Source organism: Anolis carolinensis, chromosome 5, assembly GCF_035594765.1.
Source record: "Anolis carolinensis isolate JA03-04 chromosome 5, rAnoCar3.1.pri, whole genome shotgun sequence".
NCBI lineage: Eukaryota > Metazoa > Chordata > Lepidosauria > Squamata > Dactyloidae > Anolis > Anolis carolinensis.
The window spans coordinates 82,633,176-82,650,386 of NC_085845.1; the positions used below are offsets into that span (position 1 = coordinate 82,633,176).

The 17,211-nt window shown below is 39.9% G+C and overlaps 1 protein-coding gene across 2 annotated transcripts in view; it reads left to right on the top strand.

Moving 5' to 3' along the window:
• lrrk2 (leucine rich repeat kinase 2) overlaps positions 1-17,211 on the top strand; it is a 123,508-nt gene that overhangs the window by 69,651 nt on the left and 36,646 nt on the right. For both annotated transcript variants that reach the window (XM_062981694.1, XM_008111593.3), the window contains exons 26-35: positions 1,479-1,572; positions 2,787-2,973; positions 5,242-5,423; positions 6,930-7,159; positions 9,396-9,523; positions 10,196-10,414; positions 14,215-14,416; positions 15,652-15,740; positions 16,316-16,503; positions 16,727-16,881. In XM_062981694.1, coding sequence (XP_062837764.1) covers positions 1,479-1,572; positions 2,787-2,973; positions 5,242-5,423; positions 6,930-7,159; positions 9,396-9,523; positions 10,196-10,414; positions 14,215-14,416; positions 15,652-15,740; positions 16,316-16,503; positions 16,727-16,881 — 1,674 coding nt within the window. The remainder of the gene's footprint in view (positions 1-1,478; positions 1,573-2,786; positions 2,974-5,241; positions 5,424-6,929; positions 7,160-9,395; positions 9,524-10,195; positions 10,415-14,214; positions 14,417-15,651; positions 15,741-16,315; positions 16,504-16,726; positions 16,882-17,211) is intronic.

A 17,211-nucleotide genomic window follows, 5' to 3' on the forward strand; every position in this document is an offset into this window, starting at 1 on the left:
TTTCCAAGCATTCAGCTTTTCATGGTTAAAAACCTTTCCCACTATATCCCTAAAAACAAATATTGATTTTGCCATTTTATATAAGGGAGACTGTTTTATTAGATCATTGTATATAATGGGATATTAACATCCACAGATTTTGGGATCCATGTGGAACCAAACTCCAGTGGATACCAAGGGCCTACTGTGCCACTTTCTCAGCCATTTAAAAGTTAAGTGAAACTAGTACCCCTTCTACACTGTCATATGAAATCCAGATTATCTGCATTGAACTGGATTATGTGGCTGTGTAGACTCAGATCATCCAGTTCAAAGCAGATAATGTGGATTATCTGCTTTGATAATCTGGATTATATGGCTGTGTGGAAGGGGCCTAAGGTTGGATCTCCCTTCCTACAACTCAGGATCTTATCCCAGGTTATCTGATTTGAACTGGATTATATCATTCCACACTGCCAAATAATCTGGGATAAGAAGATAATCTGGGATCAGATCCTGGAATATAGAGCAATGTAGATCCAGCCTAAGGGAAGGGGGGCAGTCTCTACTAACTAGTGTGAAATTACAGTAGTGTCTCACTTATCCAACATAAACAGGCCGGCAGAATGTTGGATAAGCAAAAATGTTGGATGATAAGGAGTGATTAATGAAAAGCCTATTAAATGTCAAAATTACATTATGATTTTACAAATTAAGCACCAAAACATCATATTTTACAACAAACTGACAGAAAAAGCAGTTCAATACACGGTACGTTATGTAGTAATTACTGTATTTACGAATTTAGCACCAAAACATCTCAATGTATTGAAAACATTGACTACAAAAACATTGGCTACTAACAAATTGACTACAAATAAAGATAGAATTTCATAAAATGAATTTAATGTAACAACATTGTTGAAAATTAAATCCGTAAAAAGTTTAGTCCTTGGTCCTAGAGACACAGCTGTGGATACAGGCAGGAGGCAGATTGTGTTGGATAATCCAGAACATTGGATAAGCGAATGTTGGATAAGTGAGACTCTACTGTAACAGAATATTTTAGAGTTACTCCTTCAAGGCCGGGCTGTGGCACAGGCTAGTTAGCAGCCAGCTGCAACAAATCACTCTGACCAAGAGGTAATGAGTTCGAGGCCAGCCCGTGCCTGCGTCTGTCTCTGTCTCTGTTCTATGTTATGGCATTGAATGTTTGCCTTATATGTGTGCAATGTGATCCGCCCTGAGTCCCCTTCGGGGTGAGAAGGGCGGAATATAAATACTGTAAATAAATAAATAAATATCGTAACATGGGTAGTTCTCACCCATCCCCTCCGCATCCAGCTTTTCTGTGTCAGATAAAACTGTGATCACAGTATAAACTAGTTCATCATAACTTACAGGAATTTACATATTTGATAACCACCTTCCAGCATTGTCTGTTGTTCAAGCGTTTTACGAACTAGTAAAATAACTGCTTTTTCTTTTTATGTTTTTAGATGCCGTTCCTGATTTGTCATCTAACATAACTACATTAAAATTATCACAGAATAATTTTTCAGATATCCCGGAAGCAATTCTTCTTCTTCCACAGTACGTTACAGCATGTCTATACAGCATCTATTTGGAAATCTTATGCAAATATTTGGAAATCTGGTTCTCATACTAAGCAATGAAAATCATTCCTGACACAAAAGCAAGACTCGGGCCCCATCTACACTGCCATATAATCCATTATCTGATCTCAGATTATCTGCTTTGAACTGGATTATATGGCAGTTTAGACTCATAAAATCCGGTTGAAAGCAGATAATCTAGGATCAGACACGGGATTATATGGCAGCGTAGATCCAGCCTAAGGGTACTTTCTAGTCGAACTATTAATAATATTTTTGAGCAGCAGGATATGAATGAGTCGAGTCTTCAAATTACTCCAGCAAGCAATGAGCATGTCCAGTGAGCATAACTTCATGATTGGGCTGTTGGTAAAAAATGGAAAATAATCCACATGAGCAATTTTGTTTCAAAAATCTTGTTGCTATATCCTACTCCTCTTACCAAAGTACAGTAGAGTCTCACTTATCCAACATTCTGGATTATCCAACACATTTTTGTAGTCAATGTTTTCAAAACATCATGATATTTTGGTGCTAAATTCGTAAATACAGTAATAATTACTACATAATATTGCTGCATATTGAATTACCTTTTCTGTCAAATTTGTTGTATAACATGATGTTTTGGTGCTTAATTTGTAAAATCATAACCTAATTTGATGTTTAATAGGCTTTTCCTTAATCCCTCCTTATCAACATATTCACTTATCCAACGTTCTGCTGGCCCATTTATGTTGGATAAGTGAGACTCTACTGTACTCTGATTTTTCCTATCTTTATTTGAAAAGTTTTAGATTCTTTAGGGGAAAGGGTCCTTTAGGATGTCCTTTAGATTATATTCTGATTGAATATCTATGCATTGACCATCTGGACTCTTAGGCTAGATCTACACTTCCCTATATCCCTGGATCTGATCCCAGATTATCTACTTATCCCAGATTATCTGGCAGTGTAGACTCATATAATCCAGTTCAAAGCAGATAATGTGGCATCAGATTCTGGGATATAGGGCAGTGTAGGCCCAGCCTTAGGCTCTGGAAGCACAATATTCAGTTATTCTCCCATGCATCAGTTTTGTGTGATTCATTTTTCCAGTTCATATAATTTGTAATTGACCTTGCATTCTAAGTGTCCAATTTAGCATCATTATGTAGCAATTATATTAATATTTCTTTCTTTTTCCTCCTTTAGTTTACGCTCGGTGGATTTAAGTAGCAATAAGATCGTAAGTTTACCTGGACCTTTGCACTGGAAATCTTCTAATTTAAGAGAGCTGCTTCTGAACCACAATGAAATAAGTGTCTTAGATTTGAATGAAAAACCTTTGTCATGGTCTCGACTTGAGAAGCTACATCTGTCTAACAACAAGTTAAAAGAGGTGATGTATAACTTTAATGCACTTTGGTGGTGCCTGGAAATGGTATTTTGACTTTATCACAGTATAGTTAGAAAAAAGTATTTTCCGTAAGGCCTGGATTTTTCTTTTGGCTTGGATTCTGCTGTGTACATCTATTGTATGTTTACCTTCCCTTGCAACTCTTTGGCATCCTCAATAGGATTTGTTCTTCCTTCATCTCTCTGCGGTTGGATCTACTCTGCCCTATTGCCGAAGATCTGATCCCAGATTATCTGCTTTAAACTGAATTATATGAGGCCCCTTCTACACTGCCATATAAAATCCAGATTATCTGCTTTGAACTGGATTATATGGCAGTGTGGATGCAAATGATCTGATTCAAAGCAGAAAATGCCTGCTTTTTCTTGATTCCATTTTGTATACTTGCACTCCGCCACAGGTTTGTTTGTCAATGTACTGACGATTTGGCTTTGTCTTTCCCACAATTATTTCAGCTGCTAGGTGGATTTGGTTTACAGCAGTGGTTCTCAACCTGGGGTCCCCAGATGTTTTTTGACCTTCAACTCCCAGAAATCCTAACAGCTTGTAAACTGGCTGGGATTTCTGGGAGTTGTGGGCCAAAAACATCTGGGGACCCCAGGTTGAGAACCACTGGTTTACACTATCCTTCCACATTTTATCTGCTGCCTGGTCAGAGTTTACTTTTAGGTTTTTCAGGGCATCAGCTAGGCTCCCTGGGTGTTCTTTTAGTTTTCACCATTTGCATTTTGCTTGCCCAGTTTTTGTTGTTGTTGTTGTTGTTGTTGTTGTTGTTGTTGTTGTTTTAAATGGGTAATTTGAATATCCAGAATGAGTAGCCTATGCTGCAAAGCTATGTTTTCAGACAGGACAACTTTTATGTCTTTAAGGAGTTTCAAATCTATTTTTCTCAGCATCCAGTAGTCAACTTGAGTCAAGTGGCCACCCTTGGTGTATGTAACTAGCTAGATGTGACACCCTCTTCCAAAAGTAAGTGTTAGCTGTGGCCGAGATATGGGCTTCTGCACAGTCCAGTATTCTTTGCCCACCAATGTTTCGGGTACCAAGGCCATTTCCTCCATGATACTGTGCATAGTAGTGTTGTGTGTTTGTATAAAATCATTCCCCATTTCTGTTCGTTCCATTCGTATGGCCCAGTTTCCGTGTCTGTCCACTGCTTCCGAAACCAGCGCCTATCCGAATGAGCTCTTTTGTTTCACCATCTGAATATACAAATGCATTTGTCCCATTGGCGGCAATGGGGAGGTTGCCCAGGATCCCCTTCCGCTCAGTTTTAGTGCTAGAGGGGTGAAAATCACCACACCTACCACTTTTAGGCCTCCAACTGTTATAAGGTTTAGGTCATCCCCCAAATTTTAGGGAATCTTTTCTTTCTATAGATAAAATCTCCTTAAAACATTCTGTCTTTCCCCGCGGATCCCTCCCTCTAACCTAAGGGCTTAAGATACCAATGATCCTGAAACATTTTACTCTCATCTGCAGAGGAGACTGGAGGTTAAATACAGGGCTTAAGGTACCACTGATTCTGAGAGGTCTCTCTCTCGATATGCAGAGGAGAAATGACTTTAAGACTAAGCGTAAGGTACCACTGATTCTGAGAAGTCTCCCTCTCGATATGCAGAGGACACCTGAGGTTAAAGAATAAGCAGGCTTCAAGGCAGACACTGAGGCAGGCAAGAGGCAATAAGCATGGCCAGCAGACATGCCCGCAATGAGCTCCCAGGGCTGCTCAAGGAGCACCATGTGGAACAAACAGCAGCGAAGCAAATGGTTTTGTGCAGCTTTCACTTTTGCTTTACTGCTTCATCCGTGTGGGGAGGGGTCTGCTGTATCGTGCAATACGAATGAACGGTACGGTACAAAAGCACAAATGAAACATATGAAAGAAATACCGAGCCCTACTCTAATGCATAGCCATCCCGCTGTTTTCCTACATTGTCATTTAAGTCTCCTCCAAGGATGATATACTCCAAGGGTAGAATTAACTGCAAGCATGCATCCAGCTTACTCCAGAACTCATCTTTCTGGGATCGGTGCAGCCAATCTGTGGTGCATAGCATGAGATGATATGGGTAGTCATGTTGTCAGATGTTAATTTTCATAGTCATGATGTGATCATTCAACCTGTTGACTTTATTGACTTCGTTGTGTTCATCTTCACATTTGGTTGATATTCTTAATCCTGCACAAATTCATTTTTCAGGATAACGTAACATTATTTCTAAATGACTTATTTTTCTGTCTCTCCAGATTCCCCCTCAGATTGGGTTTCTTGATAACTTGACGTCTTTTGATGTCAGTCACAATCCTGAGTTAAGATGTTTCCCTGATGAAATGGGGAAGTTGTCCAAAATATGGGACCTGCCTTTGGAAGGGTTACAGCTTAATTTGGATTTCAAACATGTTGGATGGAAAGCAAGGGACATTATAAGGTTTGTTTCCTATCAATTGTCATTATTGTGTGTGTTGACTATTACTGTGACTGTTTAAAACAGGAACGAGAAACCTCTGATTCTGCAGCTGCTCCTGAAGTCTGACTGACATTGCTCTGACCATTGGCTGTATTGCCCAAGGTCTTACAAGCTCTAGATTTTGAAATCAAACAGCACCTGGAAGACTACAATTCTTTGCCCTTGATTTAAAAAGAGGGGAAATCTATATCAAAGGTTTACTTATCACATTAGAGTGGCCCTCTGGATCCATGGGATTTGGTTTTTGAATTCTGCACAGATGCCAAAAACCCAAATGATCAATCCTATATTAAACTACTGTATGTAATAAAATTTGAAAAAAACCCCACTGTTCCTGGTTTGAAAGTGTTATTTTCTGTTTAATTGTGCGGTACTTACTTTGAAAGTAGTTGTTATAGTCCAGAAACTTTGTTTTTGTGGTTGCCACAAACTATGTTGAATTGGTTGAAACACTATCAGATCTTCATTGAAAAACGATAGCAACATATGCTGCAGAATGTCCTGCAAAAACAAAGTTTTTGTAGTTTAACAAACTTTTTCCATGTTTCTTATTATAGAACCAATTGGGAAATGACATTTATAACCCAGGAACAAAAATTGTGTTACACAGTGTTATTAGATGGTGATGATGTGCACTGCACATAGACACTTTAAGCGTGTCTGTGTTCACATCACTGACATTTTATGTATAGGTGTTTCAATCCATATTTGATGGAAATCGCAGTTCTGTGGCATGTGGAGGATCCACTTTATTTTTAATTAGAAACTATTCAACATGTGGTTAAAGATTGGTAATTTCAGAAATTACAGGTATGTAACAAGATGGGATCTTGTAGCAAAAGGCAGTATGCTGTACTTTGATTCAGGCTTCCAGCCACTTGGATTTATTTTTAATTTATTTTAGGATTTTTGTAACTATGTAAAATATTTGACATACGGTAGTTATGTAATGTGTATCTTTATTACCAATGTTTTTGGGTGATTTATATGGATGTCTGCAATCAAATCATGTGCCTGTTCAATTCTTTTCTCTTTAATGGATTGCTTTATGATGAGAAGAAGAGAGAAATGGGAAAGTTACAAATTGCAGTCAACTTCATCTGATCTTCCCACAAAATTCTGTTTTTGAATCAGAGTAATTCTTTCATAGATATGGTATAGTGATTTGAGCACTGGACCTTTACTTTGGAGATCATGGTTTGAGTCTCTCCTTGGCCATGGAAACCCATTGAGTGACCTTAGGCAAATCCTACTCTCTCAGCCTCAGAGGAAGGCAAAGGGAATCCACCTCTGAACAAATTTTGCCAGGAAAAGCCTCCGATAGAGTCACCTTAGGGTGACCATAAGTTGAAAAGGAGTTAAAGGTACACAGCAGCAGCATCCAATAATTTCTTATGGAAACATACTTTTAATATTTGTTTTATCAATCATGATTTTTTAACAAGACCTTCCCCCTCTTTGTTTTAGGTTTCTTCAACAGCGCTTAAAGAAAGCTGTCCCTTATAACCGGATGAAGCTCATGCTCGTTGGAAATACTGGCAGTGGTAAAACGACATTGTTACAACAGCTAATGAAATGCAGGAGACCAGACCTGGGACTCCAGAATGCTACAATTGGAATTGATGTGAATGACTGGAAAATTCCAGTGAGGGGCAAAGTGAAAAAAGACGTCGTCTTAAATGTCTGGGACTTTGCAGGTATTTCCTTATATTTACTCTTGATTTGAAGCCAAGACTAGTAGCCAGGATTATGCATGTTGAGCAAATGGGAACATAGGGTAAGATACTTTTGCGTTATATACCATAAGACTGGGCATTATTTTTGCGAATGTTAAATGTATATGATGCTCTAATATACATATTGTGTTTACAACATAGGTTTTGAATTATAATTGTGCTTTGTATATCTCGTTACAATGTGAAAAATGTAGTCAGCAAAGAATATGTTCAAAGGGTCAGGAAAATTTTGAAGACAAAATTAAATGGCAAAAATATGAACAAGGCTAATAACACCTGGGGCGTCCCTGTCATCAGATAAACTGCTGGAATTGTGAACTGGACGCAAGCAGAACTGGATGATCTGGACAGAAAAACAAGAAAACTGATGACAATCCACTACTCATTACACCCATGTAATGATGTTGACTTTACCTGCCCAAAAAATCAAGCGGCAGAGGGCTTCTGCAAGTGAAACAAATGGTAGAAGAAGAGAAACATGCACTGGCAGATTATGTGAAAGACAGTCAAAACCCAACATTGATAGAAGTGAATAGTAGAAAACTGCTTAAAGTGCAAAAGACAAAGAGTGAATACCGTAGAAATACAATGTAGAGCAGGAAAGAAAACTGGCAAAAGAAGGCTCTCCACGGACAGTTCCTGGGAAAAATTGAGAGCAAAATTGAGAAGGAAAAAACATGGGTGTTGCTCACAAATAGAACTTTGAAGAAGGAGACTGAGGGCCTGATTCCCACAGCCCAAGAACAAGCCATTAAAACCAATGCCATCAAAGCCAGAGATGAAAAGTCGACTATAGATCCCAAGTGTAGACTCTGCAAGGAAGCAGGCAAAATGATGGATCACATACTCAGCTGCTGCAAAAAGATCGCACAGATAGACTACAAGCAGAGGCATAATACCATTGCTCATATGTTCCATTGGAACCTGTGTCACAAATACCATATGTCTGTGACAAACAACTGGTGGGATCACAAACCTGAAAAATTTACTGAAAATGAACACATCAAACTACTCTGGGTTTTCCGCATCCAGACTGACAGAGTTTTGGAGCACAATACTTTTGACCTCATGATTGTGTTAAAAAACAAACCATGGATCGTCGATATTGCAATTCTAGGTGACAGCAGAATTGAGGAGAAGCAACTGGAAAAGCTGATACGATATGAGGATTTAAAGATCGAACTGCAAAGACTGGCACAAGCCAGTACAGGTGGTCCCAGTGGTGATTGGCACACTGGGTGCAGTGCCTAAAGATCTTAGTCAGCACTTGAAAACAATCGGTGCTGGCAAAATTACAATCTATCAGCTGCAAAAGGCCACCTTATCCGGATCTGCACACTTGGGAAGTGTCCGACATGTAATCCAATATAGCAGCCAGCCTAATTATCTTGTTTGCTGTGTACTAATCTTGTTTGATCATCTCCTTAGCTGCTGTAAGAAAATTGCACAGACAGACTACAAACAGAGGCACAACTACGTGGCCCAAATGATTCATTGGAACTTATGCCTCAAGTACCACCTTCCAGCAGCAAAGAACTGGTGGGATCACAAACCTGCAAAAGTATTGGAAAATGAACATGCAAAGATACTGTGGGACTTCCGAATCCAGACTGACAAAGTTCTGGAACACAACACACCAGACATCACAGTTGTGGAAAAGAAAAAGGTTTGGATCATTGATGTTGCCATCCCAGGTGACAGTCGCATTGACGAAAAACAACAGGAAAAACTCAGCCCCTATCAGGACTTCAAGATTGAACTTCAAAGACTCTGGCAGAAACCAGTGCAGGTGGTCCCGGTGGTGATGGGCACACTGGGTGCCGTGCCAAAAGATCTCAGCTGACATTTGGAAACAATAGACATTGACAAAATTACGATCTGCCACCTGCATAAGGCCACCCTGCTGGGATCTGCGCGCATCATCCGAAAATACATCACACAGTCCTAGACACTTGGGAAGTGTTTGACTTGTGATTTTGTGATATGAAATCCAGCATATCTATCTTGTTTGCTGTGTCATAATAAAATAATAATAATGACAACAACAACAACAACAACAACAATAATGAACACTTGGAAAGTGTTCGACTTGTGATTTTGTAATACGGAATCCAGCATCTATATCTCGTTTGCTGAGTCATACTATGTCTTTGTGTCAATAAAATAATAATGATAATAATAATATCTCATTCTTTAGGCCAGGAGGAATTCTACAGTGCTCATCCTCACTTTATGACTCAGAGAGCTCTATACCTTGCTGTTTATGATCTTAGCAAAGGAGAGGCTGAAGTGGATGCTATGAAGCCATGGTTGTTTAATATCAAGGTAACATAATCATTTTGAAATATGCAGAATATGTCAGTTTATGATCTATCGTAATGACTTGTGAACATAATAAATAAACATTTGGTTGGTGCGTTGGACTCTGAGAAAATAGATAAAAAGTGAATGGGGATAATGACCATGTTGGCAGAATAATTTCATTGCATAATAGTTGCCAACATATAATAGTCGCACCCCCATTTCAGGGGTGGCAAAATTGTGTTCCTCACATAATAGTCGCAGAGCCATTTGGCCTAATTCTGTCTTCCTTCCTTTGTCCTCTGAAGTCAAGGCAGTTTAAAAACTATGAAATTGGGGTCTCTGGAGCTTTGTTCTTTCTTCCTCTGAGGCAAGGCAGTTTAAAAAATCTGAAATGCTGGTTTCTGAAACTTGGTTCTTCCCTCCTTCCTTCATTTTAGTTTTTTCAAGGCAAGGCAGTTTGAAAAACAAACAGAAATTGAACTTTTTGTTTGAGGCTGGATCATCCCCCCTCCTCCTCCCCTTTTGGAGATAAGGCACTTTATTTTTGAAAAAAAAAATCAGAAACAGGAGGTTTTATTCATCGCATAATAGTCCCCCCTTTTTTTGATTAAAAAGGGATTAAAAGTGCTACTATTATACAATGCAATATGGTAAAAGTCTAAGCTGAACACTGTCCTCATTTTTGCTTTGCAGGCCCGAGCATCATCATCACCTGTGATCCTCATTGGTACTCATTTAGACATCTCTAATGATAAACAACGTAAAGCATGTGTCAGTAAAATTACAAAAGAACTGATGAATCAGAGAGGATTTCCAGCAATTCAAGATTATCACTTTGTGAATGCTACAGAAGAATCCGATGCAATGGCCAAACTTCGGAAAACCATCATAAAGGAGAGTCTGAATTTCAAAGTAAGCTATGTCATTTAAAATACTGTGTACATGTAAACATTTGTGGAATTGGGTTGCTGTGAGTTTTCTGGGTTGTATGGCCATGTTCCAGAAGCATTCTCTCCTGATGTTTCACCCACATTGAAGCTACTGAAATCCACAAGCATGTGGACAATTTCAACAGAAAGGAGGAAACCATGTAAATGAACAAAATCTGGCTATCAGTATTGAAAAACTCTAGAATCAGGACAACATTATAAGAACAACATTAAAAAAAACATGGGAATTCCAGACAGGAGACAATCAGGGCCAGTTAACACCTCCCAACAAAGCATTCCCCCAGGCAGGAAGCAGCCAGGCTTTGAAGCTACAAGGCTTTTCAATGCTAATTAAGCTTGCCAATTGCAACATTCACACTTGCCTCAAACAGACAAGAGTTCTTTCTCCCACCCTAGAGATTCCACAGATACATAAACCCCACTAGCCTAGTTTCCAATAGCCCTCATAATCTCTGAAGATGCCTTCCATAGATGTGGGCGAAACATCAGGAGCATGGAACATGGCCATACAGCCTGGAAAACTCACAGCAACCCAGTGATTCTGGCCATGAAAGCCTTTGGCAACACATTTGTGAAATGTATTTAATTGTTTGATATTAAATTTTTGTTCCAAGACTTGAAATGAAGATTGCTTATAATTAAATCACTACTGCATTCTGTTTATTTCCTGTAGAGAAGAGAACTGAGAAGCTTTGTGAAAAGATTCTTTTCTGGACATTTATTTAGATTTTCTCCTGTTTAGAGAAGGTATGGCACCTAGTGCCCAAACATAGTATTGCGGGCTATTGAGAGATTTAAATTAATCTAAATTAATTAGTAGTTATTAACTCATTTAAAAATTCTAGGACTCACAGAATGTAGAGGCACTTTAATATCTATGCCAGGTTTAAAGTATCTAGATCTGATGTTCTTAGAGCTTTGCCATAGAGATGGATATATATACAGGCAGTCCCAAAGTTACAAACATGATAGATTCTGTAGGTTTGTTCTGTAGGTTTCACTGATGCATTTTAAAGAGCCTGATAAAAATATGTGTTGTCCAGAATTTGTATATAAGTCGGAACAGGTACATATTTAAGTGATAATTAGGTTTTGAAACATTTGGGTTGTTGAGAAAACAAGGTTTGGTGATAAAGCTTCAGTGGAGACACCTTTCTCGCATGATAACTCTTTCAGGAGTGAATTTCCCTTCCGAGGGGTAGATTTCCCTCACTTCCTGTTGTCTCAATCTCGTTCTTAGCTACCAGTCATTTGTTTGCAAGTCGGAGACTGCGTGTATAGCCATTCTTGGAAAACTTTCTGTCTGTTCTTTTAATAGTGGTTCATTTTATAGATAGGAACTGTAAATATTTGAAAAAGTGCCCAAAATAACCTTGTGAGGATCATTTAATCCTAATCTTCCACGATTACATGCTGCATCACATGGATGATCTGACAAATCTGTAAAATTACATTTTTAGAGGTTTATATTTTTGCATCTTTTAATTTCCATTCAGTTCTATCAGGACTCAGACTGTACTCCAGATTTTCTTGGAAACTAGCTTGGGGACCCGGCAATGCCCGGGTTATTAGAAGAACCCATTGTTTGTTTTGGGATGTTAGGTAATATCGCTGAAGTTTGGTTCAGATTTGTCATCGGCTGGGTTCAGTGCTGTCTGGAAAAGGGTGAACTACAGCTCCCAGATTCCCAGGGCAATCACCCCCAAACCCTGCCAGTATTCACAGTTGGCCATGTTAGGTCTGTATGCCAAGATTAGTCCAGGTCTGTCATCGGTTGGGTTTAGGGCTCTCTGGATAAGGGTGCACTACAACTCCCAGATCTGAGGGAGGGCCTTTGCACAATTAAAACTTGTGCGCCAGCTGCGACCATACCTCGAGAAGTCTGATCTGACCATGGTGGTCCATGCCTTAGTTACCTCTAGACTGGACTATTGCAATGCGCTCTACGTGGGGCTGCCTTTGAAGACGGCCCGGAAATTACAACTAGTACAGCGTTCGGCAGCCAGGCTTCTAACCAGAGCGAATTACAGGGTGTGTTCAACGCCTCTGTTTAAGGAGCTTCACTGGTTGCCATTTACTTTCCGGGCCCAATTCAAGGTGCAGGTTATCACCTACAAAGCCCTAAACGGTTTGGGACCCACCTACCTTAGAGACCGCATCTCCCCCTATGAACCCGCATGTTCTCTTCGCTCGTCGGGGGAGGCCCTTCTCTCGCTCCCACCACCCTCGCAGTCGCGGTTGGTGGGGACGAGAGAGAGGGCCTTCTCCGTTGTGGCCCCCCCCGGCTTTGGAACTCGCTCCCTAGAGAGATCAGGCAGGCCCCTACCCTCCTCTCCTTCCGTAGGAGCTTAAAAACCTGGCTCTTTCAAAAGGCCTTTGATACTTAATTTGGTGTTGGACTGATCTATCTGCCCATTTTATAATAGCCCCATTCTCGAGGTGTTGCCAATGCTATATTGCACTTTGTCCATTTCAACTGTGAAATTACCTTCCCCATTTCGGCCCATTTCGGCACATGTTGCACTTTGCCTGGGTTCTATGAATTAGTCTCCAGTGTTAATATTGTATGTTTTATGTTGATTTTAACTATTGTTTTTACTGTAATTGATGTTTTTATTGGATGTTTTATTGCTGTGTTTTGATATTTGAGCTGTGTTTTGATATTTGATTGTTTTATCAGGCAAGGCCCCATGTAAGCCGCCCCAAGTCCCTTCGGGGAGATGGGGTGGGGTATAAAAATAAAGTTGTTGTTATTATTATTATTATTATTATTATTATTATTATTATTATTATTATCTGAGGTCAGTCAACCCCGAACCAAACCTGTATGCACAGTTGGTCATGTTGGATCTGTGTGCAAAGTTTGCCCCAGATCTGACGTCAACTGGATTCAGTGCTTACTGGATGCAGGTGAACTATAACTACCAACATCAAGGTCCATTACCACTGACCCCTGCAGTATGTTCAGTTGGTCATGGGATTTCTCTGTGCCAAGTTTGGTCCCAGTATTGTCGGTGGGGGTCACTGTTTCTCTGGATGTAGGTGAACTATAACTCCCAAAATCAAGGTCCATTCCCACTGACCCCTGCAGTATGTTCAGTTGGTCATGGGATTTCTCTGTGCCAAGTTTGGTTCCAGTCCATTGTTGGTGGGGGTCACAGTATCAGTGAAAGTACTGCAAAGTCCCATTATCGGTGGAAAGTTTGATCCAGATCCATCGTTGGTTATGTTCACAGTGCTCTCTGGATGTAGGTCAAGTACAACTCCTGTAAATCATGGTGAATTCTCCCCAAACCTCTTGTTCAGTTGCTGATCAATTCTTCTGTTAATGGTGTGCCATAGGAAAGGGTAGAAAAGGGTTAAGGTAGAGGCAGAGGGTGGGGTCAGGCAAATTAAGGAACCCTGGGATGTCCATTCTGGAGGAAAAACAGAACACCTAGGATGAAATTGTCCCCGCATGAAAGCTTTCACTTGGGTTGGGGGCAGAATGGTGTTTGTGGACGACACTGGCAGAGTTTGGGCTACATGTTCATGGTGCTCACTATAACCAGCATGTCAGTGGAGGGAGGGCCATGGGTGTCTCCTGCTCAGTGGGAACTATAGCTATTTGTGGAGGCGAGAGGCTTCCTGTGTAAGTGGACACCTCCTCCACATACACATTTTTCACTTTTATTATGTGTATAGACAATTCATTTTTCCTGAGCATACTGTTTAATCTTTACTGAGTCATTTTAAAGAGCCTGATCAAAATGTGTTGTACAGATCAGAGACCAGCCTGTTGTTGGACAGTTAATTCCAGACAGCTATTTGGAACTTGAGAAGAGAATCTTAGAGGAACGCACACATGTTCCAGTTGAATTTCCTGTGATTGATCAGAAGCGATTATTTGAATTGGTGCGAGAAAACAAGTTGCAGTTGGATGAAAATGAACTCCCTCATGCCGTTCACTTTCTGAATGAATCAGGTAACAAAAAAGTTCAAAGAATTCTGTGTCTTTGACGGTCAGTTTCACAGCACAGGTTCACACTGGCATTTTAAGTTACTTCAGTTCATGTAGTGACGATCTACTTTTTAAAATTTCCTTGCTCATTACACAGTATGGTTCCGTGGAAATATGTTGCCTTAAAAGCAAGGACAGCCAGCCTGATAATATGAGGGTCCGCTTGTTGAATCTCCTCTCATAGGCCCCTTTTACACAGCTGAATAAAATCCCAAATTATCTGCTTTGAACTGGAATATATGGCAGTGCGGACTCAGATAAATTAGATATTGTGGGATTTTCTGCCTTGATATTCTGGATTATATGGCTGTGTGGAAGGGACCATAGCCAAACAAGGGCTGTATCATGTAGGAGGATTTTGGAGCGGTCTTTTGTACTATGGAAAGTAGAACAACTTCTTTCCTTGGTTGCTGTGAGTTTTTCAGGCTGTATGGCCATGTTCCAGAAGTTTTTTCTCCTGGCGTTTCGCCCACATCTGTGGCAGGCATTTTCAGAGGTTGTGACCACCTCTGAGGATGCCTGCCACAAATGTGGGCGAAACGCCAGGAGAGAAAACTTCTGGAACATGGCAATACAGCCCGAAAGACTCACAGCAACCCAGTGATTCTGGCCATGAAAACCTTAGACATCTTCTTTCCTTTTGAAGAGGAAGGGAAAAGAGAAAAGGAGAACATGCAATGTTGCTGTCAGGATGGAAGAGTGGACAGAATTTGAGTAATGCTGGATTTTGGGGGCACATTTTTAGTTGTAACAGAAAACAATAGCAATAAGTGAAGCATGTCCAGGAAACATAGATATGCACCTGGTGCATTACTAATCAGATTAGTAAATGCAATTCAAAACATAACATATGATAAAATTATACTATTGTCAAAGGCAATGTTATAATATACTAGCTTTGCCTGGCCACGCGTTGCTGTGGCTTATGGGAATCCTTTGTTGGCCAGATGGAATAGCAGTGAATAGCCTTGCAGCCTCAATCCTGGCCCTTTTCTGGAGTAGCTGGAGCTTTTTGTTGTATGAACGTAGAGGCATGGATGAGGGGTTGTGCTGCCAAGTTTAGTGTTTCTAGGATTTGTAGTTTTGTCCTAGGCCAAAATTTCATTACCCTTTTATATATATAGATAATTGCAATGTAATAACTAAGCCAGGCCATTTTCTTTGTATACCATATGTTAATTGAATGACTTTCCACCCAGGTGTTCTGCTACATTTTCAAGATCCAGCTCTTCAGCTCAGAGACTTATATTTTGTTGACCCTAAGTGGCTATGTAAAATCATGGCACAGGTAAAATTGAGATGCTTTCTAGAACTCAGTCCTTTTCAACTCAGTTTCTTTTTCTGTATTCCTATTAGATGTTTAATTAAATTTTATAACGTGTGATTTCATTACAATCTCTTACCTTAATTTCAAAAATATTGGGAGAGGTGGGGAATGGGAAGGTTACATGCAGCTTACAGTCCCCATTCTTGACATTACTGTGTTTGCTACATTCCATCTTTCTGTGCTCATCTCCAAGTGTAGCTCTGTCATGAATACTTCTAACCTTAAAAATGTTCTTTAATATTCCCCTGTCCATCTCTTCTTGAATACATTGAGGTAAACTCTGCTGGGGCTAAGATATTTGTTAAGTATGAATTTATTCAAAGACTCACAAATCAGTGTGTCAAATACATCACACAAGTTTATGAAGCTTCATTGGCTTGCATAGTGTATTTGTGTATTTTGTTGGTCCATCCAAGTCTCACTATTTTTATTGTATTTTGCTGCATGGCCAAACTTTGAGTATCCCGAGGTGGAGCACAAGCAAGTGGCAGAACAGTTGCTGAGAGCTCGTTTCCCCCCCCCCCCCTTTTCTATAGATCTTAACAGTGAAGGTTGAAGGCTTCCCTAAGTATCCAAAAGGCATCATAAAACGTTCTGATGTAGAAAAATTCCTGCTAAAGAAAAGCAAATTTCCTAAGATTTACATGTCACAGTACTTCAAGCTCCTGGAGAAGTTCCAGATTGCGTTACCATTAGGAGAAGATCAGCTCCTTGTTCCAAGCAGGTAAATAAAATACCTGAAAGCTTAATGTCAAAGCAGTGCAATATAGTCATGAATTGTTTTCCTTCTTAATTTTGAGAGTTATCCTCTCATCTATCAAAGCAGAGAAGATTGGAGGAAGATGTTGTTTATACTTTCTGGCTGCTGCTGATTCCTGTTGTCATCTTTGGGAGGGGGGATCAAATTTAGAAAAAATAAAAATAATTGGTTTTCTCCCCCTGAACAGCTTGTCAGATCACCGTCCTGTAATAGAATTACCCCACTGTGAAAACTCAGAAATTATCATAAGGCTGTATGAGATGCCATATTTTCCTATGGGATTCTGGTCCAGGCTAATCAACAGATTGCTTGAAGTGTCTTCTTATATGCTTTCTGGAAGAGGTACATTCATTTCTACTGATGCTGGCCTTATCCAAAAAGGGGAAAAGTCTCTGGATGTATTTTCAGTATTTGTTTTAATTTTACTTGCATATTCATGGTTTTTTATCTGATTTTTTTTCCTGAAGTACCCCAGGTTTCCATCACTCTCCTCTGCCTTTTGGACATAGAGTCACACTGGTGGATATAGAGATTCCTAGACTAGTGTTCTCTCAGGTTTAAAAAATAGTGTCCCCCCCCCTACTTTTTTCACATTTGCAGGGATCCTGAACCCTTAACCCCCATGAAAAGGAAGGGCCTGCTGTATTCTAGTAGAGTTAACATGTTAACCGT